The following is a 24,812-nucleotide window of genomic DNA, read 5'->3' as shown; positions in this document are numbered from 1 at the left end:
GAAGCGGATTCCTCTATATAAACGTAATTGAAAATACGAAATTACAAGAAAGTATGAGATTCTGCCTTTATCCTTTTAGCTTGGTATAATTTTATTCGTATTTCAATACATTCTGTGGCTTTATAGCATCAAACGAAATAATAATATTCCTATACAAATTTCGAAACGTACTATATTAATTTTGTATGAGGAATATTCGTTTGAGCTGTTCATTCAAAAGATTATATACTTACACTTTATATAAAAACTTTTTTCAAAAAATACTAAAGTTTAAAAGAAAAAAAAGAATAATATGAAATGTCCAACGTCTTATTTAATGACCTCCAAATTTATTATATTTACTTTTTATTCATTTTGTAACTACCTAATACTGTTTATTTTGTTTTTTAAATTATATTCGTTGATTTTTTTTTTCGTCTTTTTTCTATTTATCACTACGATACTTAATTACGTGCCAGTTTTAAGCGAATTTTGATACTTGCCTAATTCTTTTTGCAATCCCAATCTTCATTGTAGAGAAAATACCGCTTGTGAGAACAAAATTAAAACAGTATTTTAATAATATATACAATATAACATACATAGTGATTCCGTGTTCTAAATTCAATCGATATTAATGTATCTATACAGCATCTCGTAGTTGATTAACGTTTAAAATTGAAGTCAGTTTTTGCTGAACATTTTGTTCAGCAAAAACTGGCTTCCTATAATACTTATTATATTTTATAGAAGATTTAACGAGAAGATATAAATCGATGTTTAACAGCAACAAGTAATACAACTACTATAAAATATTCGAATTCGAAACAATAGATATAAAATTTAACAGCTATACTTACATCAAATTTTATATCTATTTTGTTGTTTTCAGACATCATTGGATTAAATCCAAATGGTCGGAAAGGAATATTAGGAACGTTAGGTGATTCTTGTGTTTGTTTATTCCGATTATATTTACGATTACAACTGCCACAGATATAGGTTTTAATTGTACTTTTATTTACGACGAAGATAGAAGAATCGAAACTGGATAAGTTTTTTTTTTTTTTATTTATTAAACATTCTAAACATGATATTGTTGTGAGATAATAGTTTTTTGACATTTTTTACTTTTGACCAATTTTATTAATACTTAATTTTAGTTGAAATTCAGTGTTGCCATATTCATAATACATTCAGTATGTGTAATAATAATATTTAACGTCTAATTACAAACACATTTATTGTGATAGCACTATTGCAAATTTATAGTGATTAAATGAATATTAATATGAACTAGAATAGTGAAGCCCATTAAAACGGTTTAACCGCAAATACTTTGTCGTCTGCCAAAATTCAGATATATTATTTTCTTAATGATTGTTTAAAAATTCTCTTATAGTACACTAAAAACATTATTATATATTATAAAAAAAATATATAACTTATATAATAAACTTTTCATTAAGATCAAATGAGACACAATAAAGTTTATGTTAATAAATAAATAAATAAAATTAAAATAATATGAAACAAAAACAAATACGAGTATACAGTTAAAACGCAAATAGGTCGAGGGCGTGCGGAGGCATAAAAAAAATAATAAAACCTTAGGAATGGCATCGCATGAGGGGCACCAAGGGCGTCACAGTACATTCAGTGAGGTCCATTTTACGGTTTTCACATTTAATCAGGTGGATCGTCAGCTTGTTTGTTATTTCAAGTTGCATAAAAAAAAATTAAGCTCCGGAAACGAATAATGTTACCCTATTTTGAATCTTAACAAATTTCATTTAAAATGACGAAGGCGAAAAGATATAAAAGTTTCATGTTAACTTTTAACTCCCCACCTTCCCCATTTTATTTCCCGCCACTATGTCATCGTATCTAGACGTAAGGAGACAGAGAAATCCAAATAAAAAAAATACCTTACCTAATTAATAAACGTTAAATCAATAAGTTATTGTTGTATTTGTTTAAACAAAATGGTTAATCTCATAATTGGCAATTATGCCAAAATCAATCTACGACTCCTATTAAATAAAATATATATTATTATTTGATATCAAAGTCCAAATCGGATTTCGGTAAATAAGCCAATTAATGTTTCCGTTAAATTTTAATTTATCTCAATAAATATGAATTATTAATTTGTAAATGTATACTTTATTTATTAGTATGTTTAATATCTTCTTATATAAGTATATTTTAATACGCAAAGAATATTAACGAGCTATATATTTAGTTCCTGTGAGCATTGATACCAGAAATAAGGTCTTCGCCCATTTCAATATCATTCGCCCCAATTGAATATGAACATTGATTTGAATATAGTTCTTCATTTCGATATATGTGATAACCGATATTTGATAATATATATCCGTTGTTAGTTTATATATAGTTTTGTAACGACAATACACAGATATAGATATTAATGTATATTACCCATCCTTATTTCTAATACATATTAAATTATTATTAAAATTTAAAACAAGGAATTATTTTCAATGGGATTAATATAGAAGAAATCACTATTGATTAAAAAATAATTTTCAAAATCTAACTAATTGCAAAAAATGTGAATACCAGAGAAAAATCAATTAAAATATTTTTTTAAATAGGTTCTAAGAAATCGCTTTAAAACTTAAAAAGCGCATTAAGTATGGTATACATGAAAGCTTATAAAGATGTTTAGATTTTTTTTAATCAATTTATTAATCAATTTAACCTTCTATAGTTATGTAATAAATATGCAAGCATAAACTTTATTTTAAAGAACTACATTTACATATCTTTGTGTCTATACCTTTTTATGCTGCACTCAACGTATAGGTATATATTATATAACTTCATCAGAGGGAGACTTTGTACAAAAGTTGATTGCTTGGGTACCTCTGTCCCATTCGTGTTTCAACCGTGAAGCAGTTGTGTTTGCATGGCTATGTTTCGATTTGAAGGGTGGGCGTGAATTGACTGGGTACGGAGGAATAACACTTGAGATCTCAGGAATGGTAACGCATGGAGGGTATCATGGGCGAAACAGTATACTCTGTTATGTTCATGGTACTGCTCATGTCTACAGGCGACGGTTACCACTTTCCATCAGGTGGGCCGTCAGCTTGTTTGCCATTCTAAGTTGTATAAAAAAAATATAACACAATACAGCATACGTAGTAAGTAACTAATAAGTAATTTTACTTCAACTCAGAAACTTTTGCTAATATTACTGAGAAAGACTTTCTATGAAACTATATTAAAACTTAATAGTATAAAACCTTAAAAATACACGAAACAGATTTTGCAAAGTATCCTACTTTAATGATACGAGATAGAAAGTTCTTTGCTTGTCTGTAAATAAAATGTTTATACTTTTTTTCTAGTAGCTATAGTTTCTATTATTATAAATAGTTTCTATTATTATATGTATAATTATAATTAAGATATTAAAATTACAATATTTTTGTAAATTATGAGTTAATTATAATTTTTTTTTGTTCGATTAAAAGTGTTGAACGTTAACCTTATTGATCCTATATTAAATATGACAGGATGTTTTAAAAAACAAATTTTCAATTTGATAAAGACTATCAAATGTCATTTTTTAATAATATAATACTCAAAACTTTTTATTCATGATTTTAATAAAATTATTAACCAATCCGAAAAAGATTCTATCATCATATTAACATACTCGTATTAGTATTTATCTGTTCACTGCTGAACATACAGCTCCCCCTTAGGGGCTTTTGTTAGTATTTGTTATGCTTGGTAGGCGGGTTTGCAACCGCAGTTAGGGCTTTAGAGATGTTTTAAGAGGGACGCTGCTGCCCATCCCTCCCTTATTCGCCTCTTAGGACACCCACAGGAAAAGAAGGGATGGCCCATTCATAAAATATATATTATTATTTGATATCAAAGTCCAAATCGGATTTCGGTAAATAAGCCAATTAATGTTTCCGTTAAATTTTAATTTATCTCAATAAATATGAATTATTAATTTGTAAATGTATACTTTATTTATTAGTATGTTTAATATCTTCTTATATAAGTATATTTTAATACGCAAAGAATATTAACGAGCTATATATTTAGTTCCTGTGAGCATTGATACCAGAAATAAGGTCTTCGCCCATTTCAATATCATTCGCCCCAATTGAATATGAACATTGATTTGAATATAGTTCTTCATTTCGATATATGTGATAACCGATATTTGATAATATATATCCGTTGTTAGTTTATATATAGTTTTGTAACGACAATACACAGATATAGATATTAATGTATATTACCCATCCTTATTTCTAATACATATTAAATTATTATTAAAATTTAAAACAAGGAATTATTTTCAATGGGATTAATATAGAAGAAATCACTATTGATTAAAAAATAATTTTCAAAATCTAACTAATTGCAAAAAATGTGAATACCAGAGAAAAATCAATTAAAATATTTTTTTAAATAGGTTCTAAGAAATCGCTTTAAAACTTAAAAAGCGCATTAAGTATGGTATACATGAAAGCTTATAAAGATGTTTAGATTTTTTTTAATCAATTTATTAATCAATTATGCTTAAACGATTGAAAGGTATCTCTATCTATTTATCTGTGGGTACAGACCACGCCTTAAATTGACACAAAGAATGATTACGTATTTGTCTTAATTCATGCAAACAAAACTACGCTACACAGTTAGAGCTCCAATAATTCTCTCGAGGTCGTATCACGTAGGTATACAAGGTTTATTTTTAGGTTAATTGCTCTTTACACCTGATTAGCATCCCCTGGAATCCTAGCGATTATCTAAACTAAAAATTCTCTTAACAAATATTTTTTTTATCATAAATTTAATGTTAACGTTCATATATTCATGTTTTACTCTTACTAAAGTTACTAATATTATTAATGTTAAAGTCTCTATGTTTGTCACGTTTAAATAGTTCTACATATTTTAATAAAATTTAATAAAGCAACCGTCACTATCTCTTGAATTGATCTGGTTTATTATAGGTATTTTATATTACATTTGATGTTACTTCGTAATTAACAGTTTATCTTTTTTATAAATTCCTATTAAAAGGTAGAAATGACCACTATCATTGTCATTTATTCATGCCATTAATATAATAAACAGAAATATATCACAAGAAAATCACAAATATTCTAATTCAATGTATTTACGTTCTTACTCTAAAGCCACTTGAAATACGACTGCAATTTATTGCGATCAATCACCTGTAACGGTAGCTACGGTTCGCAAATAAAACGGGTTTATAGCTTCACTAATTGCTGAACATAAAAGAATTAAGTCGAAGTTAAAACAACACAGTAACACATAGCATTAAATACCTATTAGACACTGTAATACACGATACGTACGAGCTTTTTTCCAAACAAAATATGCTGAAAATTTTCGCACTGAAATTATGAGTAATATTACATTGATTTTCATTATATTTTCATCTGACTCCAAAAAGGAGGAGTTTGTTAGTTGGAGTGTATTTTTTTAATTTTATTTTACACATTTTGATCAATTTTACACTAATTCCAATTTTTGTTTTGTAATCGATGGAATTTATACTTTTTAATGAAGTATAGATTCCTAAATGATCTAATTTTATATTAATTTATTAATTTCTTACAGAGACAAAAGACCTAACACAAAAGGGCAAAAGGACAAAATAACCCTAATATTCCTCTAAAGAAACTCCACGGATTAAAGCCGAGAAATGGTAGAGAATAGGCTCTTTCATATGTGAATGGAAAATGTATCGCGTCATTCGCAGTGAATTTAACATTTAAGATGAAAGAGAGACTATGTGAAACAATGTACATAAGTACATACAAGATTTGTAGATATTATTATATTAACATTACCTCTCAGGCTGATTATATTATGATATTATAGAATTTAATTAGTTTATTCAAGTAAATGCGTATTTTAGAAACAATATAGAAATATTATAGCTTATGTATAAAATAAATGCTTCATCTATTTTTATGGAACATAATGACAAACAAACTTACTGTTCATATGATGGAAAACAGTAACCATTGCTTATAAACATGAACAGCACCATGGACTTTACAAAATACACTTAAATATAATAATAATATAATAATGATACTACTCATGCTTTGACTTTCCTGAAAACTATCTTATTATGACTTCATAAGCTGTAATTTCTCTACCTTATTTTATCCTACAAACCTAAACATAGTCCTAGAAGCACAACTTTACGACAAAAACACGAGTAGACCAGGGCCTATAGACAAGTGGCAAACGAATTCGTATACAATAGAAAAAGATAATATTATAAGAAAAACTAATATAAAATTGGTGCATGGATGAAACATTTTTTGTCAAACACTATTTAAAATAATCCAGATATTTTAACAAAAACACTGGTTGTGTTAGTGTATACTTTTCGTCTTTTATTCGAGAATTTTAATTTCTTTTTAAATTATACTACAACTACTTTTAAAAAATAAAAATCAATTATTCGATCGAATATTTCTATTTGTCAATAATTTCAACATAACTTAAATTCTATTGAAATAAACTATAATTCTCTTTACTTTTTATAACATTTATAACTCTAACATTTATACTATTTTTTTAAAGCGATATATTTAAATATACGATTAAGTTTAAGTTCGGCCTTCACATTCGGTATCTTTATGTTCAAATAATCATGAAGATAGGCCGAAAAAGGGTTTCTACTAAACGAGATTGGCCTTCTGAAAGAATACTGAATTTTATTGCCCATCTGAATCTAAAGTATACTAACAATTTGTATTTTGTTAAACAAAATTTTGATTTATTATCTTTTCTCGTTGCTATGAAACAGTTTTATATTATTATAATTAAAGTTATAAAGTTTGAAGTTTCAAAGTTGATAGTGTAAAAGGGATACCATTTTATGTTCAAAAAACCGGTTTACTAAAACCGTTTATACACTATAAATCAGGGTAGTATACCTACAGCCAGTTAATATCACATAATAAGACAAATTTTATAAAAAAAAATATGTAAGATGCAGGTGTCGTTCGAGTTTTACAAGGAAGATACGATATTAAAATTTTATGTAACCGGTTCAAGAGTATTTTCAATAACCCGGTACATCCGGGTCAAGCACTGCCTATAGAATGTAACAATGTTGGACAAAACAATGGAGATGCTACGTAAATTCAGAAAAACATAAATATATATACAAAAGGTGTAATATACGTATATATTGAGTATACGTAAATATAATCGAAACTATGCCTCAACTTACAAAACATTATTTTATTATAGAAATAATAACTGTAATTTAGTACGCGTGACTGGAATATGTAAATTAATTCTAGTGATTAAAAGTAACCTATGTAGTTACTATCCCAAATATTACCCATATCAACATTTATTAACCCTATTTTACCCACTAAAATGTTTTGTTTTTTCTTTTGTGTGATTTTCGGTATGAATGGAAATGACAAACAATTTTAATAGTTAAAATAGGACTGCATAACGTTTTATTTTATTTATGAATAAGACTACCTATTATATATTACGATTATGACAATCTTACAACATATCGCGTAACATACAAAAAAGTCCATGGAAATTGGAAATCCTTCCTTTGAATGTCGATTAAAAAAGGCCTCTTTTGTTGAATAGGATAAGTGCTTCATAACGCGCATTAAATGGAGAATGATATTATTATATTATTGAAAGAGGCTTATCTTATTTTTCTGTGACACTTATCCCATGGGAACTTGGGAATAAGGGCCCTGTCCTTATTAGAGCAGGATATATCGATGAACCTCTCATGGGATTATCTCGTAAAGTCGACATAGATACAAAGACTGGAAGACGATAAACAGACAAAAGTAGTGCATCACTTGTGTCGCCATAAAGAGTTCGTATATTTATTTTATAAACTTTTGTACGTTCAATTTTGATATAAAATTAGGTTATAACAAAAATGTACACCGGCGGACTTATCCCTTAAAGGAATTTCTTCTAGTCAATCTTGAAAACCCGAATGGGGAAAGCCATTATTTAATATCATTTGTCCTGTAAGAATCAATTCATAAATATTAAAATAGTTATTAGCCCTTACTAATATTAGAACAATGTGAAAGTGAGTTTGTTTGTTACCTCTTAATGCCTTAACAGCTTAACTTACCATTGTAAAATTTATTACACATTCATTTCATTTATTTCATAACAGTTGTGTCGAAAACAAAGTTAAACTTGCTTTTTATGTCATTTATAAATTCATATAACACAGTTGAAATTTTTAGATGAATCGACTAGTTAATTATAGTCTTAACATTTTTTTTTATAAATAACTAATAATATAGTTCAATATTTAATAATGTCAAAAAATTAATACACGTTACTACATGATACAGGTAAATACCTTTTTTATAACATCTGGAAAATACTTTATGCAGACCCATACACCTTGTGGGAGCTGAATGGGTACTGTGGGAATTCCCCCTTAAGGCGGGTGTGTACCCACCAAAACCCAGACGATATATCCTCGAGGTGGCATGTGTCGGAGACATGGGTTCGCTTTCGCACTCACCACATCTCCGTCGGGAGTATGGAGAAAGACCTAGGCTACTATTTATCTTGGTCAATTAGCATATACCGTTTACAAGGACGAAGTAGCAGGTAAAAGATAATGTGTAATAAATAGATAGTTTAATCCATCTAAAAAGTTCAACTAGTGTTCTGAGCCCCACTTTTATTTATTTATAAAATCTTTATTGTCTAGGTACAATAGGTAGGAACAAAAGTAAAAGGCAGAGTTAATAAATTAAGTAGCTTTCTCTTACAGACAAACAAAAGGAAAAAAGTTTAATACGTATTAATATTATATTTTTTTTTTTATTATTATTTTATCAACTGTTAACTGTCCACTGCTAGATACAGACCTCCCCCATAAGCACGGGCGAGATAGACTTTCCCCATAATCAGGTTAGACTTTTGGAGAGGGATGTGTTGGCCATCCCTCGGCCAATAGATGCCCTTAGTCTTATTTGTATTTATATAGTAACTTACATCAAGATCTAACTTTCTATGGGTATTGCCATATACATTCATTTATCATTGTTTACCAGAGGGAGACTTTGTACAAAAGTCGACGTTTCGTGTTTCAACCGTGAAGCAGTTGTGTTTGCATAGCTGTGTTTCAAGGGTCCCTCGTGAATTTACAGGGTACAGAGGAATAACATCTGAGTCCTCAGGAATGGCAACGCAGGGGGGGTATCATGGGCGAAACAGTATACTCTGTTATGTCCATGGTACTGCTCGTGTCTATAGGCGATGGTTACCACTTTCCACACACTTACATTCATTTATAAAAAAATAATAATAATAAATTGTCTCTATGTATCGTGCACAGAAATACATTGTTTATTTGTTACCAACTAAGAGATTATTACCATTCCATGAAATTCGACAAGTTCACAAGTCAATATATCGAAATCCGGATACTTGTTCATAATACCAATATCTGTAATTTTCGTTTCTTTTTTGTTATGCTTCTAGTATAGTGATTAACACACAGTGGTAAGCTACCACGCGCCGCACTTAATCGGCTTAAAGTGCATAGAAATAATTCGTAAATTTGTATTTTTGTTTCATAATAACTTTGCAATTGTTCCTTCCACAATGAATAATAATAAAAGCCCGGTTACCTATCTATGTGCTAAGTATATGTATTATTTTTAACCGACTTCAAAAAGAGAAGGAGTTTCTCAATTCGGTTGTATTTTTTATATTTGTCCTCATAACTCCGATTTGGAAAATTCTTTTTTAACTGAATTCTTTGGGGTCGATTTACAACCCTATCTTATACTTACAGATTGTAAGTGTATTGTATTGATAAAAATTTTATTAAAATCGTTTCAGTAGTTTAATTATTAAGACAAAATAACTAGTTTTCCCACAATTAAACTTTTTTTTTTATGGAACACAACTTTAAATTATTAGATAAGACTTCTATGTCGTGACTGTCGACAATCATAAAATTAAAACTATAATATTTAAAACATAGTAAAATATAATATTACTTCTAAAAGAAAGAAAGAAGTAAATTATTGACACATCTAATTATCATTTATCTATGTCACATGTCATGTTCGTTACAAAGCAGTCGTTTAGCCATTCATAAAAGGGAAGGCCCTAAATGGGTCGAGCTTTTATATTACTTTATTATGGAGGGCCATGTCGGCATACCTATATTTGTATTTATCAACATAATTAGATCCTTTTGGAACAGGCAGAGAAAACCAATTAGTGTTTTTTTTTTATGCAACTTAGAAATTATATTATAAACACGAATTAATATTGGCAATTTCTGTATATTTTTTTTTTTTTAGTATAATGAGAGTCGTAAAAGGCGACTAAGGCAACTTAATGGTTGGGAGATGAGCAGCAGCGTCCTACTTGACATCACCAATATCCTAACTGCGGTTGCCAACCCGCCTAAAAACTATTGGCAAAGCAACTCCTGTCCTTATGGGAAAGGCTTATGTTCAGCAGTAAACAGTTAACAGACAGACCGTTATAGACTACCTTTTCTCTCAATCAGTATACATATCTCGGTCACGTAGACGAAGTCACAAGTAAAAGCTAATATGTCTATAAATGTCGTCATACAAAGTTGCTTTATTTATTTTAAAATAAAAATAATGGCAATACTTAATCATCATCTTCTTACCCTTATCTCAATAATTTGGGGTTGGCGTAATATGATTTTGTCCATATTACAAAAAGACTTGGTTTTTAGTTTTACGACCGGCCACCTGCCTGACTTCAACCCTCTTTGGGAATAATGGCAATACTTAATATAAATATAAATATAAATATAAATATAAATATAAATATAAATATAAATATAAATATAAATATAAATATAAATATAAATATAAATATAAATATAAATATAAATATAAATATAAATATAAATATAAATATAAATATAAATATAAATATAAATATAAATATAAATATAAATATAAATATAAATATAAATATAAATATAAATATAAATATAAATATAAATATAAATATAAATATAAATATAAATATAAATATAAATATAAATATAAATATAAATATAAATATAAATATAAATATAAATATAAATATAAATATAAATATAAATATAAATATAAATATAAATATAAATATAAATAATATAAATATAAATATAAATATAAATATAAATATAAATATAAATATAAATATAAATATAAATAAATATAAATATAAATATAAATATAAATATAAATATAAATATAAATATAAATATAAATATAAATATAAATATAAATATAAATATAAATATATATAAATATAAATATAAATATAAATATAAATATAAATATAAATATAAATATAAATATAAATATAAATATAAATATAAATATAAATATAAATATAAATATAAATATAAATATAAATATAAATATAAATATAAATATAAATTACCAGAGGGAGACTTTGTACAAAAGTCGATTGCTTGGGTACTTTCTCATTTGTATTTCTACCGTGAAGCAGTTGTGTTTGCATGGCTGTGTTTCTGTTTGAAGGGTTAATGAATAAATAACTGAATTAAATGGCAACGCATTCAACGAAATAGTATACTAGTTTTCAATTATAATTATTTTATTTTTCTTTCCATCAGGTTCAGTTGTTTGTATTCTAAGTCGTTAAAAAAAGATTAAACTCGACTAATGGTAATGCTATTCTTTTTTAATATATAAAGAATAAGTCTACCTGCATACAGATTGTTAAAGATAAGAGGATACTATATTAGAGATTATAATGTACAAATGTACAAGACTCAAATGAGTCTTGTTACTCAAGAAAACTCATTATCTCATTACATTCCCATCAATCTCTCTGGCAGACAACTCAATTATCGTAAAATTTGAGTTAGGTACTACCAGTTAATGAATAAATGACTGAATTAAGCATTCAACTACTTACTAGTTTGCAATTATAATTATTTTATTTTTCCTTGGTTGTTTATTGTTGTATAAATTTAAATAAAACGACTTCAATTTGAGAAAAATAAGTCAACATTAGAATTATTGTCAATAAAAAAATAATAACCAAAATCGATTAAAAAAATGGCGACAAAATACTGAAAACAAACAGAATGTGAATGCTACATGATCCTACTAATATTATAATTGCGAACGTTTGCAAAGATTTTTGGATGTTTAGATTTTTGTATGTTTGTTATTCAATCACGCTTAAACGAATGAATGAATTTGAATGAAATTTGGTATATGGTTGCATGAAATTGTTTTGCTGTATGAAATTTAGTAATGGCTGAATAAAATTTGGTATACAGATAGATCATATTTTAACATATAAGATACTTTACATACTAATCCGCATGGATAAAGACGCAGAATATAGTCAGTAATATTATAAATATGAAAGTTTATAAAGATGATCTTATGTTTGTCACTCAATAGATTTAAATAAAATTTAATTGGATACTTTATGTACTTATTCACGCGAGTGAAGGCGCGAAATACCGATAGTTATAAGTTAAAGGTTAAAAAAATTGCAATACTATATATAGTTACTGCAGAGGTAAATATATTTTTAATAAAAAATTACAGCCTTGTTAAATGGGTAACAAATAAATCATTCAATATTAGCATATGCATGCATGAGTTAAAACGAGACGGCATATTCTTCTTCGTCTTATTCTTTTACATGTACTGACAAAAACATATCTATCGATATATACGTTTTCCGCATGTTTAGAGGGGCTGAGATCAAATTCAAAGATTGATTTTATCTCCATACAATGAACTCGCACAATACAATAAGAAATCTTTTACTTTACATATTACTAAATATATAATAGACAAATGAAATAAATATATGTATATATATATTTGCAAATCGAATCAATAGCTTTAGAGAACTTTGTTAGACGGACGAGAAATATATATCCTTCATCGTCCTCTATTAAATAAAAGAAAAGAAAGGTCACAAAGAGATTGGTACTGAAAGGACACAATCAAAGATTCAGCAACAGTATAAATTCTATTATATAAACCAACTCACAGGTTATGCATTGTATATTTTATATGGTGAGAAAGCTGTTATTATAGTTATGAATATGTTTATAATAAAATCTAGCTCCTTTATTCGGGGGAGAAAGGGATTGTTAGTAATGCGAACTACCTGTCCTATTGCTAGCAATATACCATGTCAGGTCGACCTTCACGTGGTCTCCTCTGAAAACTATCAAGCTGAATTCCAGGTCTGTTCATCACGATGGACTTACTGACCTGCCTTTTCATTCTCATCTATCATCCCTCAATGGTGCCCCGCCAGTGTACACCGTTAGCGCAGGCGGGATTACCATTCCATTATCGTTAATAAAAAAAAAACCTTTATTCATTAAAATACGTCAAAACTCTCATAAACCTATTATGGCTATTGAAGTGTTTTCTCATTTTCTTTTGCACTAATTTGTTAATTAGAAAGACATTAACAAAAATAATAGTTAAATTAGATTTATTTGTTTTAGTTTTTATGAATAAGGGAGTGTGTGTTTATTTGTGTATAAGTGTGGGAGTATCAATACTGGCTGTTGACACTAAGGTTTTTTAGAATATGTATTGTGTTTAAATTTGTACTGTGTCACTCTTTCATAAAACGTGTTTTGTGTTTTATCACTAAATTGAATATTTTATATTACAAATACATATATGTTTTACTACTCACTACATACACATTCTGCTGTTATGACTGTTTCGATTTCAAGGATTACATATGGAATATAAAAAAGAGAGATATTTTAGTCTTCGGGAACGGCAACAAATGGGGACACTATACACATAATGTCATTCATGTCTATAGACACCATTTTCCAGTAACTATGATGTTTGCTATTCCATACAGCCTTAAATATATTTAAAATTAGCAATCAAGTATCTTTAGAGCAAAGAGTTTATTCTAATATATATAATACAAGTGAGACTCAAATATATATATATATATATATATATATATATATATATATATATATATATATATATATATATATATATATATATATATATATATATATATATATATATATATATTATTGTTGATATTACTTTAGTATACTTTTTTGTAGTGCCGGCACAGTATAATATTAAAGTTCTGACATCATTTTCAACAATAATATTTTCAAACAATTCATTTTATTTTATATATCCTATGTACTAATTTACTATGATCAAGAATATATATCGTTTGATGTTATAATGAATAAATGATTAGCCACGTCGTGGGAATCCGTCGACTCTTAACAAGTGGGCCAAGTTTTGGTAACTTCTAATTGATAGTCTCATTATAGTTACGGTGGACTTGGTCATGGCAACTTTGAAGCGATATACATCGTCGCTTGTCAATTAATCGTTAATTCATGTTGTTTAACGCAACCTGTTATATACTGTTAAATTATAGAGCAGCTCTAGATGAAGTACACAAATTTGCACTTACGAGTATCTAACCATATAGATTTGAGCATTTTCTATGAATAAGTAAATGAGTATCCTTTATGTGAGTTATACAACATACGAAATAAAGCAAAACAGTAATAATTGGAATGAGATACCGTTATAAACAAAACACAGAAGTGTGAGCAAGATCGGAAATACTTTTTTGTCTTTCTCTGAGTACGCTTTTATTTTTTGAATGGCAAAACTTATTTGCCACGTCAAAAGAATTGTTTACATTACCCGTTCAAATTAAGTAGCTATGTCAATATTATATGTTGCGAATAAAGAGTAACATTTTTTTTAATATTTCTTTGCTCAATGACGTCATTCTATTGTTATTTCGTAATGTATACACTCATAGCATATCTATGATATTTTCTTGTACTATCAATTCCATTGATCATTGTAAAAATTGGTACCTATTTCGAAATCAAGAAATCATGATAAAGCACTTTATTTCTGAAACACCAAACATCCAACTGGGCGGTGTTTTCTTTTATTTCAGACGAGCGACTTTGTGGTGCAATATAAAGTGGAATGAAATACGTTTTACAATTCGTTTTATCGCATTCGTAAAATGTCGGAATAGATGTCTTTACGTCTACAACTGTGTGATTGTGGGGTCCTATTCCGTTTTACTTAGCACTCGTAAAAGGCATATGCGAAATTACTAGTCGTTAGTATTTTACTGCTAAATATACAATGACAAAATGTCATGTTGAATGCCCGTTTATACAAGCGTCCATAAAATTTCACTTTCATTCTTGACTACAGCTTTCGCTCTTCTGAATGTTTCATGGTTGTATTATAAATCCGCTCGTTTTTACTTTTTTCTTATGAATTAACTTAGTTAACTATAACAAAAACATATTTATTTTTGTGAACTTACTAACAAACTTATAAGTTCTTCCTATAATTAATTATTATTACGCATAATAGCTTCAGCTTTACTCGAGTAGTAACTTGAGGTTTGCCTTATAGTTTAACGGTTATACTGTGGTTGAATATGTTAGAATAATTAACAGATAGGAGTATAGTATATACAATACATACAACCATAGCTGATAATTTAACCGCAATTAATGCAAGCACGTACCGACGTGCAGTATTAAAATTGTGATAGATGCTGACTTTTATTTCTGCAACATTGTTTGTGTGATAGTCTAAATTAAACGTCTAAATTCACCAGAGGGAGACTTTGTACAAAAGTCGATTGCTTGGGCACCTCTGTCCCATTCGTGTTTCTACTGTAAAGCAGTTGTGTTTGCATAGCTCTGTTTCGATTTGAAAGGTGGGATATGGCGTGAATTTACAGGGTACAGAGGAATAACATCTGAGTTCTCAGGAATGGCAACGCATGGGGGGTATCATGGGCGTAACAGTATATTCTGTTAAGTCCATGGTACTGCTCATGTCTATAGGCGACGGATACCACTTTCCATCAGGTGGGCCGTCAGCTTGTGTAAGTTGTATAAAAAAAACCTAATTCATAAAAAAAAAACAATTGTTCATTACTAACACAGTCTAAAGAATTTTTCGTAAACGTGTTTCATTAATAGTAAGATATCTGTTTTTTACGAGACTTCATACAACTGTATTTTATTTGTCTCACAGTACGTTCAACTACAACTTTTTATGTTATACCAGAATATAAAATTTTATTAAAACATATCCAGCTATTTTCTCATAATGATTGACAGGAAAAAGGATAAAAGGCAGGAAGAAGAAGAATAAAATTGACAGAACAGACACTAATTCTCGTAATGACTTATTCGTATTCCGTAGCTTATGTTTTTGCCTTTCTAAAAAAAGCAGTTAATCAGTCAGCAACACCTAATATTATTGATATATTTTTTTTTTGTGTGTATAATACGACAACTGCATCTAAACATATAAAAAATACTTCTTTGAGTGTTACGTACATGTACACCGACTCTTGAGACTTATATATATATATTATATATATATATAATATCATATATATTTATTTATTTATATATACAAATATATATAATATAATATGTAGTTAGTATATATATTACTCATCTTGGCTCGTACACTAGTTCCAGAGACTGCATAAAATCTAATTGTAAAATATACCATGACGCAGGTAGCATCCTTCCAGTTCTATAATGTATATTTATTATATCTAATATTCTTTGGACATTTCAATTCCAAACTATCATATCAAAACCTTTTCCATTTAAAACAATGTACTCTAGCACTTCTGTATAATTAACTCGGCATGCTAACCTTCTTAATTTCTCTGCGGTATGCGCATTTCAACCGCAAATGATTAAATCGTTAATAAACACAATATATATTAATTCCGAAATTACCTAATTCAATTACATTGAAATGAATAGAATTATATTATAATGTAAAGTTAACAGGGTAAAGAGACGTCAACTAGATGATTAAACTTAACATTTTCAAGATAGATTATCTGTGATGTGTGTGACAACTGGCAACTTCATTTCCTTTGTATAAAAGCCTACAGAAATGACATTTCTTTCAACTGATATGACCAGTGATACGATTTTAGAATTTTAATTCATATTAAACATTTTAAGGGATGCTTTATAGGCGAAATGCTATTAACTGAGGAAAAAATTAGGTTTTTCCCCAAAACCAATAACATTGACAGATTTAATTAAATTAAATTCACATTTATATATTTACATTCAATAATATTAATGAACGTTTTTGTCTATCATTTGTAGTTCAAATTAATAATTCTACCACTTTCGTTACATTACTGTTAAAATTATACTGTATTCGTTTCCTTTATAAAAAAAAAATATTTAATTTAAATGAAATACTGATATAAGTACTATATATATTTCTTAAATATATGTAGCGAATTTATAAGTACTTTATTTATTTACTTATATATCAAAGTATATAAATCCTGTACTTTAGGCACACATCGAGTGCTAAAATTCTGATCTACTTATAATTCGATAGTGTTAAAAAAAAATTAAAACGAGTATGAAAACCATTCTTTTCATTTTAAAATTTATATTGAAACGGCTTAAATATAAATTTGAAATGAATAGCGATATGATTGATTCGATAGTGCAACATATCGATAACATAACAAAGTCGAACAAGACTTCGAATTGGTAATTAAAAATAAAAAGCATAGTTCCAAGTAAAATTACAAGTTGCAGGATTTCCACGACCTTCAAGGTAAAGCAATGCTGCATTGCGGTTCAGTACTGCTCACGCTATTGTTTAACTGCAAACTCAAAGAGTCTATATATAATGTCTTACCAACCTTGGTGTATCAGATAAGATTTGTTTAAAAAGCCCTTCAAATCATAAAAAGCCTTCCTTGTAGCGTGTGAGGCCACAATACTTTCTAACAACGAATATTCCAAGTTTAAAGAAGTATGTACTTCATATTTAAGGTTCGGTGATAGTATCGGAAATATATAGCAATATTTTTATTAATTGACCAAATTATTAGTATACAGAGACTTTTGTTTTGAAATAAAATATCCACATAACATAATATTAAATCTTTTTGTTTTGTATGTGAATAAAAAATATATGTATAAAAAAAATGAAAAGCATTACATTACCCAGCGAATACCTACTTTTCTTAAATAATTAATTGTACTAATTTTAAATGCTCCGATATAAATACACTCATTTATGTAAAAAAGTATTAATTAAAATTCTCATTTCTGTATAATTAAATTATCTCATAAAGAACAAAGACAAAATCAACTTAATGACAATTTTATTGAACACTGCCAGGCTTTCAATTCACGTGAAACTTTGCGAGTGTTTGAAAATTAAGTTATATTAAGAGAAATTTTCACGATGGCCCAAATCGTTTGAGATTTTGAAACTGAAGAGAAATTTAAATTTTACAAGTTTGAAGGAAATGATTTTGTGAGAGAAAAAAGGAGAGTTTAATATAATTACCGAACATGCGGATGGAGCTGAATGTGCACAAGTTCCTCCCGCAGTCGCTGCCGCCAACGCACTGCTTCCTGGCACCTGGTGAAACATAAAGCAAGTATTACATGTACTTTCTGAAATAATTTAGTAAAAAAATAAATTACCATTCATGTAACTAACTACATGAATGATAATAAATTATTACCATTTATTACATCATTACATGAAATCAAATCACTAAGATTCAGATAAAGAGCTTCAGATGGGAACTTAATATTGAAGTTATACCTACTGAATGCACAAATTACCTAATAGACACGGATACTAAAAGGTAAATAAATAATTACAGGTAGAGGTCTAAGTCTACGCGAGTAATATGTAACTACAAGAATATATTTCGTAGCTATAGTATCCAAATACGAGTACAAGAATGTTTTAGTACACGAGGATGAAATACAGGATGAAATTTTTGTTTGGGGTTGTTAGGATATAGTAGCAATTCTGGGTTTAAACAATAACACACCATATCGTAATCCTAAAGCGACGTTGGTACATGAGGACACTGTTCCACCTGTCAAATATATATTTACTATGGAAAATGTGTTATTTAATGAACAGAAATTCATTGTTATTTGATTCGTTTAAATTATTACTAAACCTATTCACATTAGTTTTTACTGACCGATTCTTTTCGTTGAATTGAGCATTGCAATTTATATAATTAAGTTTAAAAATATTTTTATTTTAATCAATTCGATTAACTTATTAATATCGAGGTCTTTCCTAGAGGGTGTTGCGGGCGTCCATAAACTGCAGCAACCGTTTACCATCAGACGGGCTACATGTTTGTTTTTTAACTTTGTGATATAAAAAATATATCAATATAATTAATATTTATAAAATCAAAACCACTTTATTTAATTGTATATTTTCATGGTTAAATGATTATATCAGATATGCTTTGCATGCAATGTATTACTAGCAACCTGATTGTACCTAGTTCAAAGTAATTACATCTATGTTTATTTGATTCGAATATTTTCATTAAACTCTCATAGAAATTATTTTATGAAAATATATGTTTAAAGATGTAGGAAAATGATCATATATTCAAATACCTATGTATTTTAAATAAATCCTTGTATCTGCATAGTACGTTTTTAAATTTTAAATTAAATTTTATTACTTTTGCAATTTTTATCCATTTAATTTTAAATATTATATTGATCTTTTTTTATTCAATAAGACATTCTCCAAAAATATACTTTATACATATATACTTTAAAAAATATTCTACATTATAGTTAAACCAGTATACGTTATATTTAGTTGTATTTAAATTGAACTTACTTTCAGCTGCTCTTGTTTGTAATCCGGTTGATATGGCAGAAGCATCCGGATTTTGCCCCATCGATTGAAGAAGAGTGCTATCGCTCCGATCCACACTATCAGCACTAACACTACGATCCCTATCTCCACTCCTCGTATCTAAAGAATATTAAACGACAATAAATATCATACACAAATAATATAGCGATATAAACATATATATTTAATATATAATAAAATCACTATCCGCATTTATCTGTTACTCCGATTACTTCTAAATAATATTTAAATGCCATTTACATATTTTTTACGAAATCTTTGTATGTATAATTTGCATCCCTACATCGGTTTCTTTTAGTCCTCTACGCTAGCAATTTATCAACAGGTATGTAATATATAAATATACAATATTTTATATTTTTAGACAATTTTATTTACTTTATCGATGCAACAATGACATAAATTTCTTCACAAATATACACACGTTTTACTCTATAAGTGCTATTTTTATCCATTGATTTACGGAGCTTTCGTAGAGCATATATAAACCTATTTAGTTTGGTATTTATATTATATATACTACACATAATAATGTGAGATTTTTGGTGGGTATGAACCCACCAAAAATCTCACATTGTTGTGTGTAGTTTTAATAATGTATAACAATTTTATATTATTTAATAACAACCAATAGTTCAATGTATAATTATGTATAATAGTTTCAATAGTTGTTATTATGATAAGTAAACTGTTTAAACTGCAATCTAACTCCCAATAAGAATTCAACTTTTATGTTTCTTAAATTAATTAAATAATTGCTCTCTTGCAAATTAAAGATAAGTATTATTCTCTGATGAAATAGAAATAAACGTTCTTGTTTACTTAAAAAGAACTCAGTTGGCGTTTCGTCCTCTTAAAATTATTTTAAAAGTACTCAACTTCCCTATTCAATATTACTCGGTCCTCGATTTCTTTATTTCCAGTCTCGACAGTAATGTCCTATTTCAATTCTCAATACTTTTGTACTGTCGGTAAACAAGCTAATAGTATACCTGATAAAAGTGGTGTAATAGAATAAAAATACCTAATGAAGTACGAAAGATTTTGTCATAACAGCACAACTTGCTCGAATATTTGAATTTCCCAACTAGAGAAAATCTCCGCTTTACGGAAAACCACATTTAAATAATGCTTTGTGACGTTGTGTTCTTGCGGTAAGTAAAGCTTAAGCCAAAAGTCTAGAGTGAAGGGATCAGGGTCGAGAGTACACATATCCTGTTACCCTATATATTACACATTTATATATTTTACTTAGGATCTGGCAAGTCATACAGCCTCAATGGTCGCATACAGCGCGGTTTCAGAGATGTTTCCTCCCACGAACACTCAGGTTATGGAATGAGCTCCCTGCCGAGGTTTTCCCAAGAGCCTACAGCATGGGGTTCTTCAAAAGGGGGGTAAAGAGGTTTCTTTAGGGTCGGCAACGCACGCGTAATACTTCTGGTATTGCAGGTGTTCATAGGCTGCGGTAACCACTTACCATCAGGTGGGTCGTATGCTTGTTTGCCACCTCAGTGGTATATATAAATATAAATCTTAATGGCTTCAAATTTTGTATTTTACAAAGGTTGACTGGGAGAGAATATTATACAACATTAAGTCCTTCTTTTGTACCAAATTTTTTTTTAATATTGTCAACGAAACAAAGTAGAGCGAAGGCTATAAAACTGAGGTAGGCGAAAGCTTAGATAGTCTTAAAGAAAACTTGAAAAGAATTTGTACAAATAGCTAGAAGCAGAAAGTAAGTAATAAGTCGACCATTAAAAAGTCAGTTGAAAAATACTTGCGCAGGTCTTTTACCTTAAATTATAATGATGAATTAAGTGAGATAATAATTTACTCAAAATTATTTAAGAAAGTGTATTTTAATTTTTGAAATGTCGACTAAACTAAATATTGTATTAACCACTTTTCTTTATCATTTTCGACTTAAAAATTTTTTTCGTCAATACCATAGAGTAAAACCGAAAGGTTTATAAAGTATTCAACTAATGAAAATAAACATTTTTCTCAAACAGAGAGAAGAAACATCGAAAAGCTGTGAAAATGTTGAGTCTTTCATGCTATAAAAAATGTTGAACCTCTCAAGAGGATGCACTGTTTTTTTAGATTTTTTTTTTTGTTTTTCGGTGTAAAATAGAAAAATGTTTAATTATATTGGTGATACACTTCCCTTAAAGAACACTGATGTTAAACTTTATCCTTTATTCAATAATATATAACTAAAGTATTTATTTTTAACAATTCTCACGATTAAATTCGTGAGTCATTAAATTCAATTAGTTTTGTGTTCGTAAAGCAGATTAAATGTTAAAATTGTTCAATCACACGACGCGTGATTTAATCTGCGGTTTACGACAGTTAATACATTCTGATTATAATTTCGTATATTCAGTAATAATATATTTAGTGCTATAATAATAAATAAAATATTATATTATTACACTCATACGAGTGCCTATATTAGTTATAATTTGCAGTATTTCTCTTTTTTTTTTGGCGGATGTTTATAATTTTCTTTCTAATTTTATCTTTGTCTCTTATCAAAATTATTAAATACATACTATTGCATGTAATATAGGGTTCCATTGAGATATATTTTTGTTAATCTGAACCTAATTTTAAATGTTATAATAACATAATCTCAACTAAATAATGAAATTAATCAATTAAAATAAATATAAAGCATTAATGAAAAAGTATTTTACAAACCATTAGGTATCTACATTTACATTCGAATCAAATTACTGTTAAAGTTAACTAACTAATTTTTGTTTAACTCTATTTAAGATTGTAGAAACTAATTATAAATTTGACTTCAGAAAATTTAATTTAAGAATGCGTAAAAATTTTACCTACTGTATTTAATAAAATTGAGTGTAACAAAAATTCAAATTTCAAATTCAGCTATCAGGAGGCAAAATTTTAACTTAATATTTAAGATTATCTATTTTATTTAAGATTGACAAATAAAGTTTGCGATTAAAAAAAAGTTTAAAAAAATTAGGAGTTAAATACTACCGTTGGGAATGTAGGTGAGGGATCTGGTGGTGCGACTGAGGATCGGGGCGTAGCACCCACTAGTCCCCCGTCCTGCTGCGGCGACGTCCGCGGAGGCTCTGTTGACAATGTGCAAATATTAAATGAATTAAGTTTTAAGATGTGTTAACTACTAGCAATTCAAGGAAAACCTTCCAACCGTCAAATCGAAATACAGTCACACAAACACAACTGCTTAACGGTAGAAACACGAATGGGACAAAGGTGCCTAAACAAACAACTTTTGTACAAAGTCTCTCTCTGGTGATTAAATATGCAATAACAATATAAATTTTATACAATACAGTGCCATAATATATTCCTTGATTCACTATTCCTTAAAAGTACTAGTTCAAGATTTAGTAACAACAAAATATTATATACATTGTTTTGTTAAATGAAACTCGATAAATCGTGTATTTATATGATTATAAAAATAAAACAACTTCACATTTTTCCACACAAAAATTCTATTACAGTATTAAGTTACCAAAAAAACTCAGCCATTATTTGTCGCTTACCCTTTTTCCGACCTTTTAAACAGTTTCTAGCTCAAATCCCTCCCGAGAATTCATAAATCGATGTTCGTCGTTGATATTTTATTACTTTTTTACTGTTCTGTTGTTTTTCACATTTATATTTTTATCAATTAAAATTTTTATTTTATAGGACAAAATAATACTGATATTTATTTTTCATGCAACACCATCTCTTCATTTCAGCCATTAACAGTCCACAGCTGAACATAAGCCATCCCCATAAAACGGAGTTTTGCCAGTAGTTGCCACGCTTAACAGGCAGGTTGGCAACCGCAGTAAGGATTTTAGAGATGTTTTAAGAGAGACGCTGCTACCCAACCCTCTACTATTAAGTTCCCTTAGTCACCTTTTACGACACCTACAGGAAAGAAAGGGGTAACCTATGCCAGAACCAACGGAACGTTGATTGCATATTTTGAAGAAAAAAATTAGGCAAATTTTTTTACATTATATTTATGATAAAAAAAAATGCGCGTTATTTATAAAACTCGATAAAACTGTCTTTTTTAAGTTTAATAAAAGTTTTATGTTCGGCAGTTAGGTAATTTTTTATTCATATCCACTGAGATCTCTGATATTTCTTGAACGATTCACGTATTTTTTTACTTTGTAAAGGAAACTCCAAAATTGCTCCCATAAAAAATTCACTACTTTTATACAGTTTTTAACCTACTTTTTAAGAAATATGGATCGAAATACCATATATAATTTAGAATCTCCCATACGAAGTTGACAACTCTACGTTAGTAAGTATGAAAGGTTCGAATTTTTTTGTTGTTTTTCGACCTATATTTCTTTGAGAGAAAACATTCAATTTCACTAATAATTCAATTCCTAAGACTTCTCATTAATTCCTATAAATTGAAAATATTACATTTTATAATATACAAATATATTAAGCTGTATAAAGCAGCTTAATATATTTATATAATAAAAATAAAAAATGTAATATTATCAATTTACAACAATCAAAAAAACATAAAAAGTAGCTATATTATATAATAAAAGTATTATAATACAATTGAGATGACTAGATTATTTACTGACAAGTGCCAGTAAATTTTATCCTCCTCCTTATAAGCATAAAAATTCCAGAGCTAGAAAACGCTACCCTTTCGTCCATTGTACATAAGAACAAAGACTCTTTATTAATTCTTATGCTTTGTACAAGTATTATATGCTAACTTTAGAGCATTATTTTTATACATTAAAAGAAACCAAAGAAATCTATCCATATTTCCATAACAGATTAACTAGTTACTGTATGGAAATGTTTTGAGTAACACGATTAAGTAATCCTTTAATAAACAGCTACTTCATTAAACAATACGAATTTAGACTAAACAGCGACCGTACTCAAACAAATACTAAAGCTAAATGCCAACTCCAAATTTAGAAATCGGTCAGAGCTCTCGAGATGTGCAAT

The 24,812-nt window shown here is 28.2% G+C and overlaps 1 protein-coding gene across 2 annotated transcripts in view; it reads right to left on the bottom strand.

Annotated features, from left to right (window-relative positions):
- LOC113522752 (fibronectin type III domain-containing protein 5) overlaps positions 1 to 24,812 on the bottom strand; it is a 141,283-nt gene that overhangs the window by 19,491 nt on the left and 96,980 nt on the right. For both annotated transcript variants that reach the window (XM_052891731.1, XM_052891730.1), the window contains exons 5-7: positions 22,830 to 22,927; positions 19,770 to 19,907; positions 18,444 to 18,518 (exon numbers count right to left, since the gene is read on the bottom strand). In XM_052891731.1, the coding sequence (XP_052747691.1) occupies positions 18,444 to 18,518; positions 19,770 to 19,907; positions 22,830 to 22,927 (311 nt within the window). The remainder of the gene's footprint in view (positions 1 to 18,443; positions 18,519 to 19,769; positions 19,908 to 22,829; positions 22,928 to 24,812) is intronic.

Source organism: Galleria mellonella, unplaced genomic scaffold, assembly GCF_026898425.1.
Source record: "Galleria mellonella isolate WM207_F2 unplaced genomic scaffold, CSIRO_AGI_GalMel_v1 utg1432, whole genome shotgun sequence".
Taxonomy (NCBI): Eukaryota; Metazoa; Arthropoda; class Insecta; order Lepidoptera; family Pyralidae; genus Galleria; species Galleria mellonella.
Note: the sequence above shows the minus strand (reverse complement) of the source record. Positions and strands in the feature narration are given on the sequence as shown.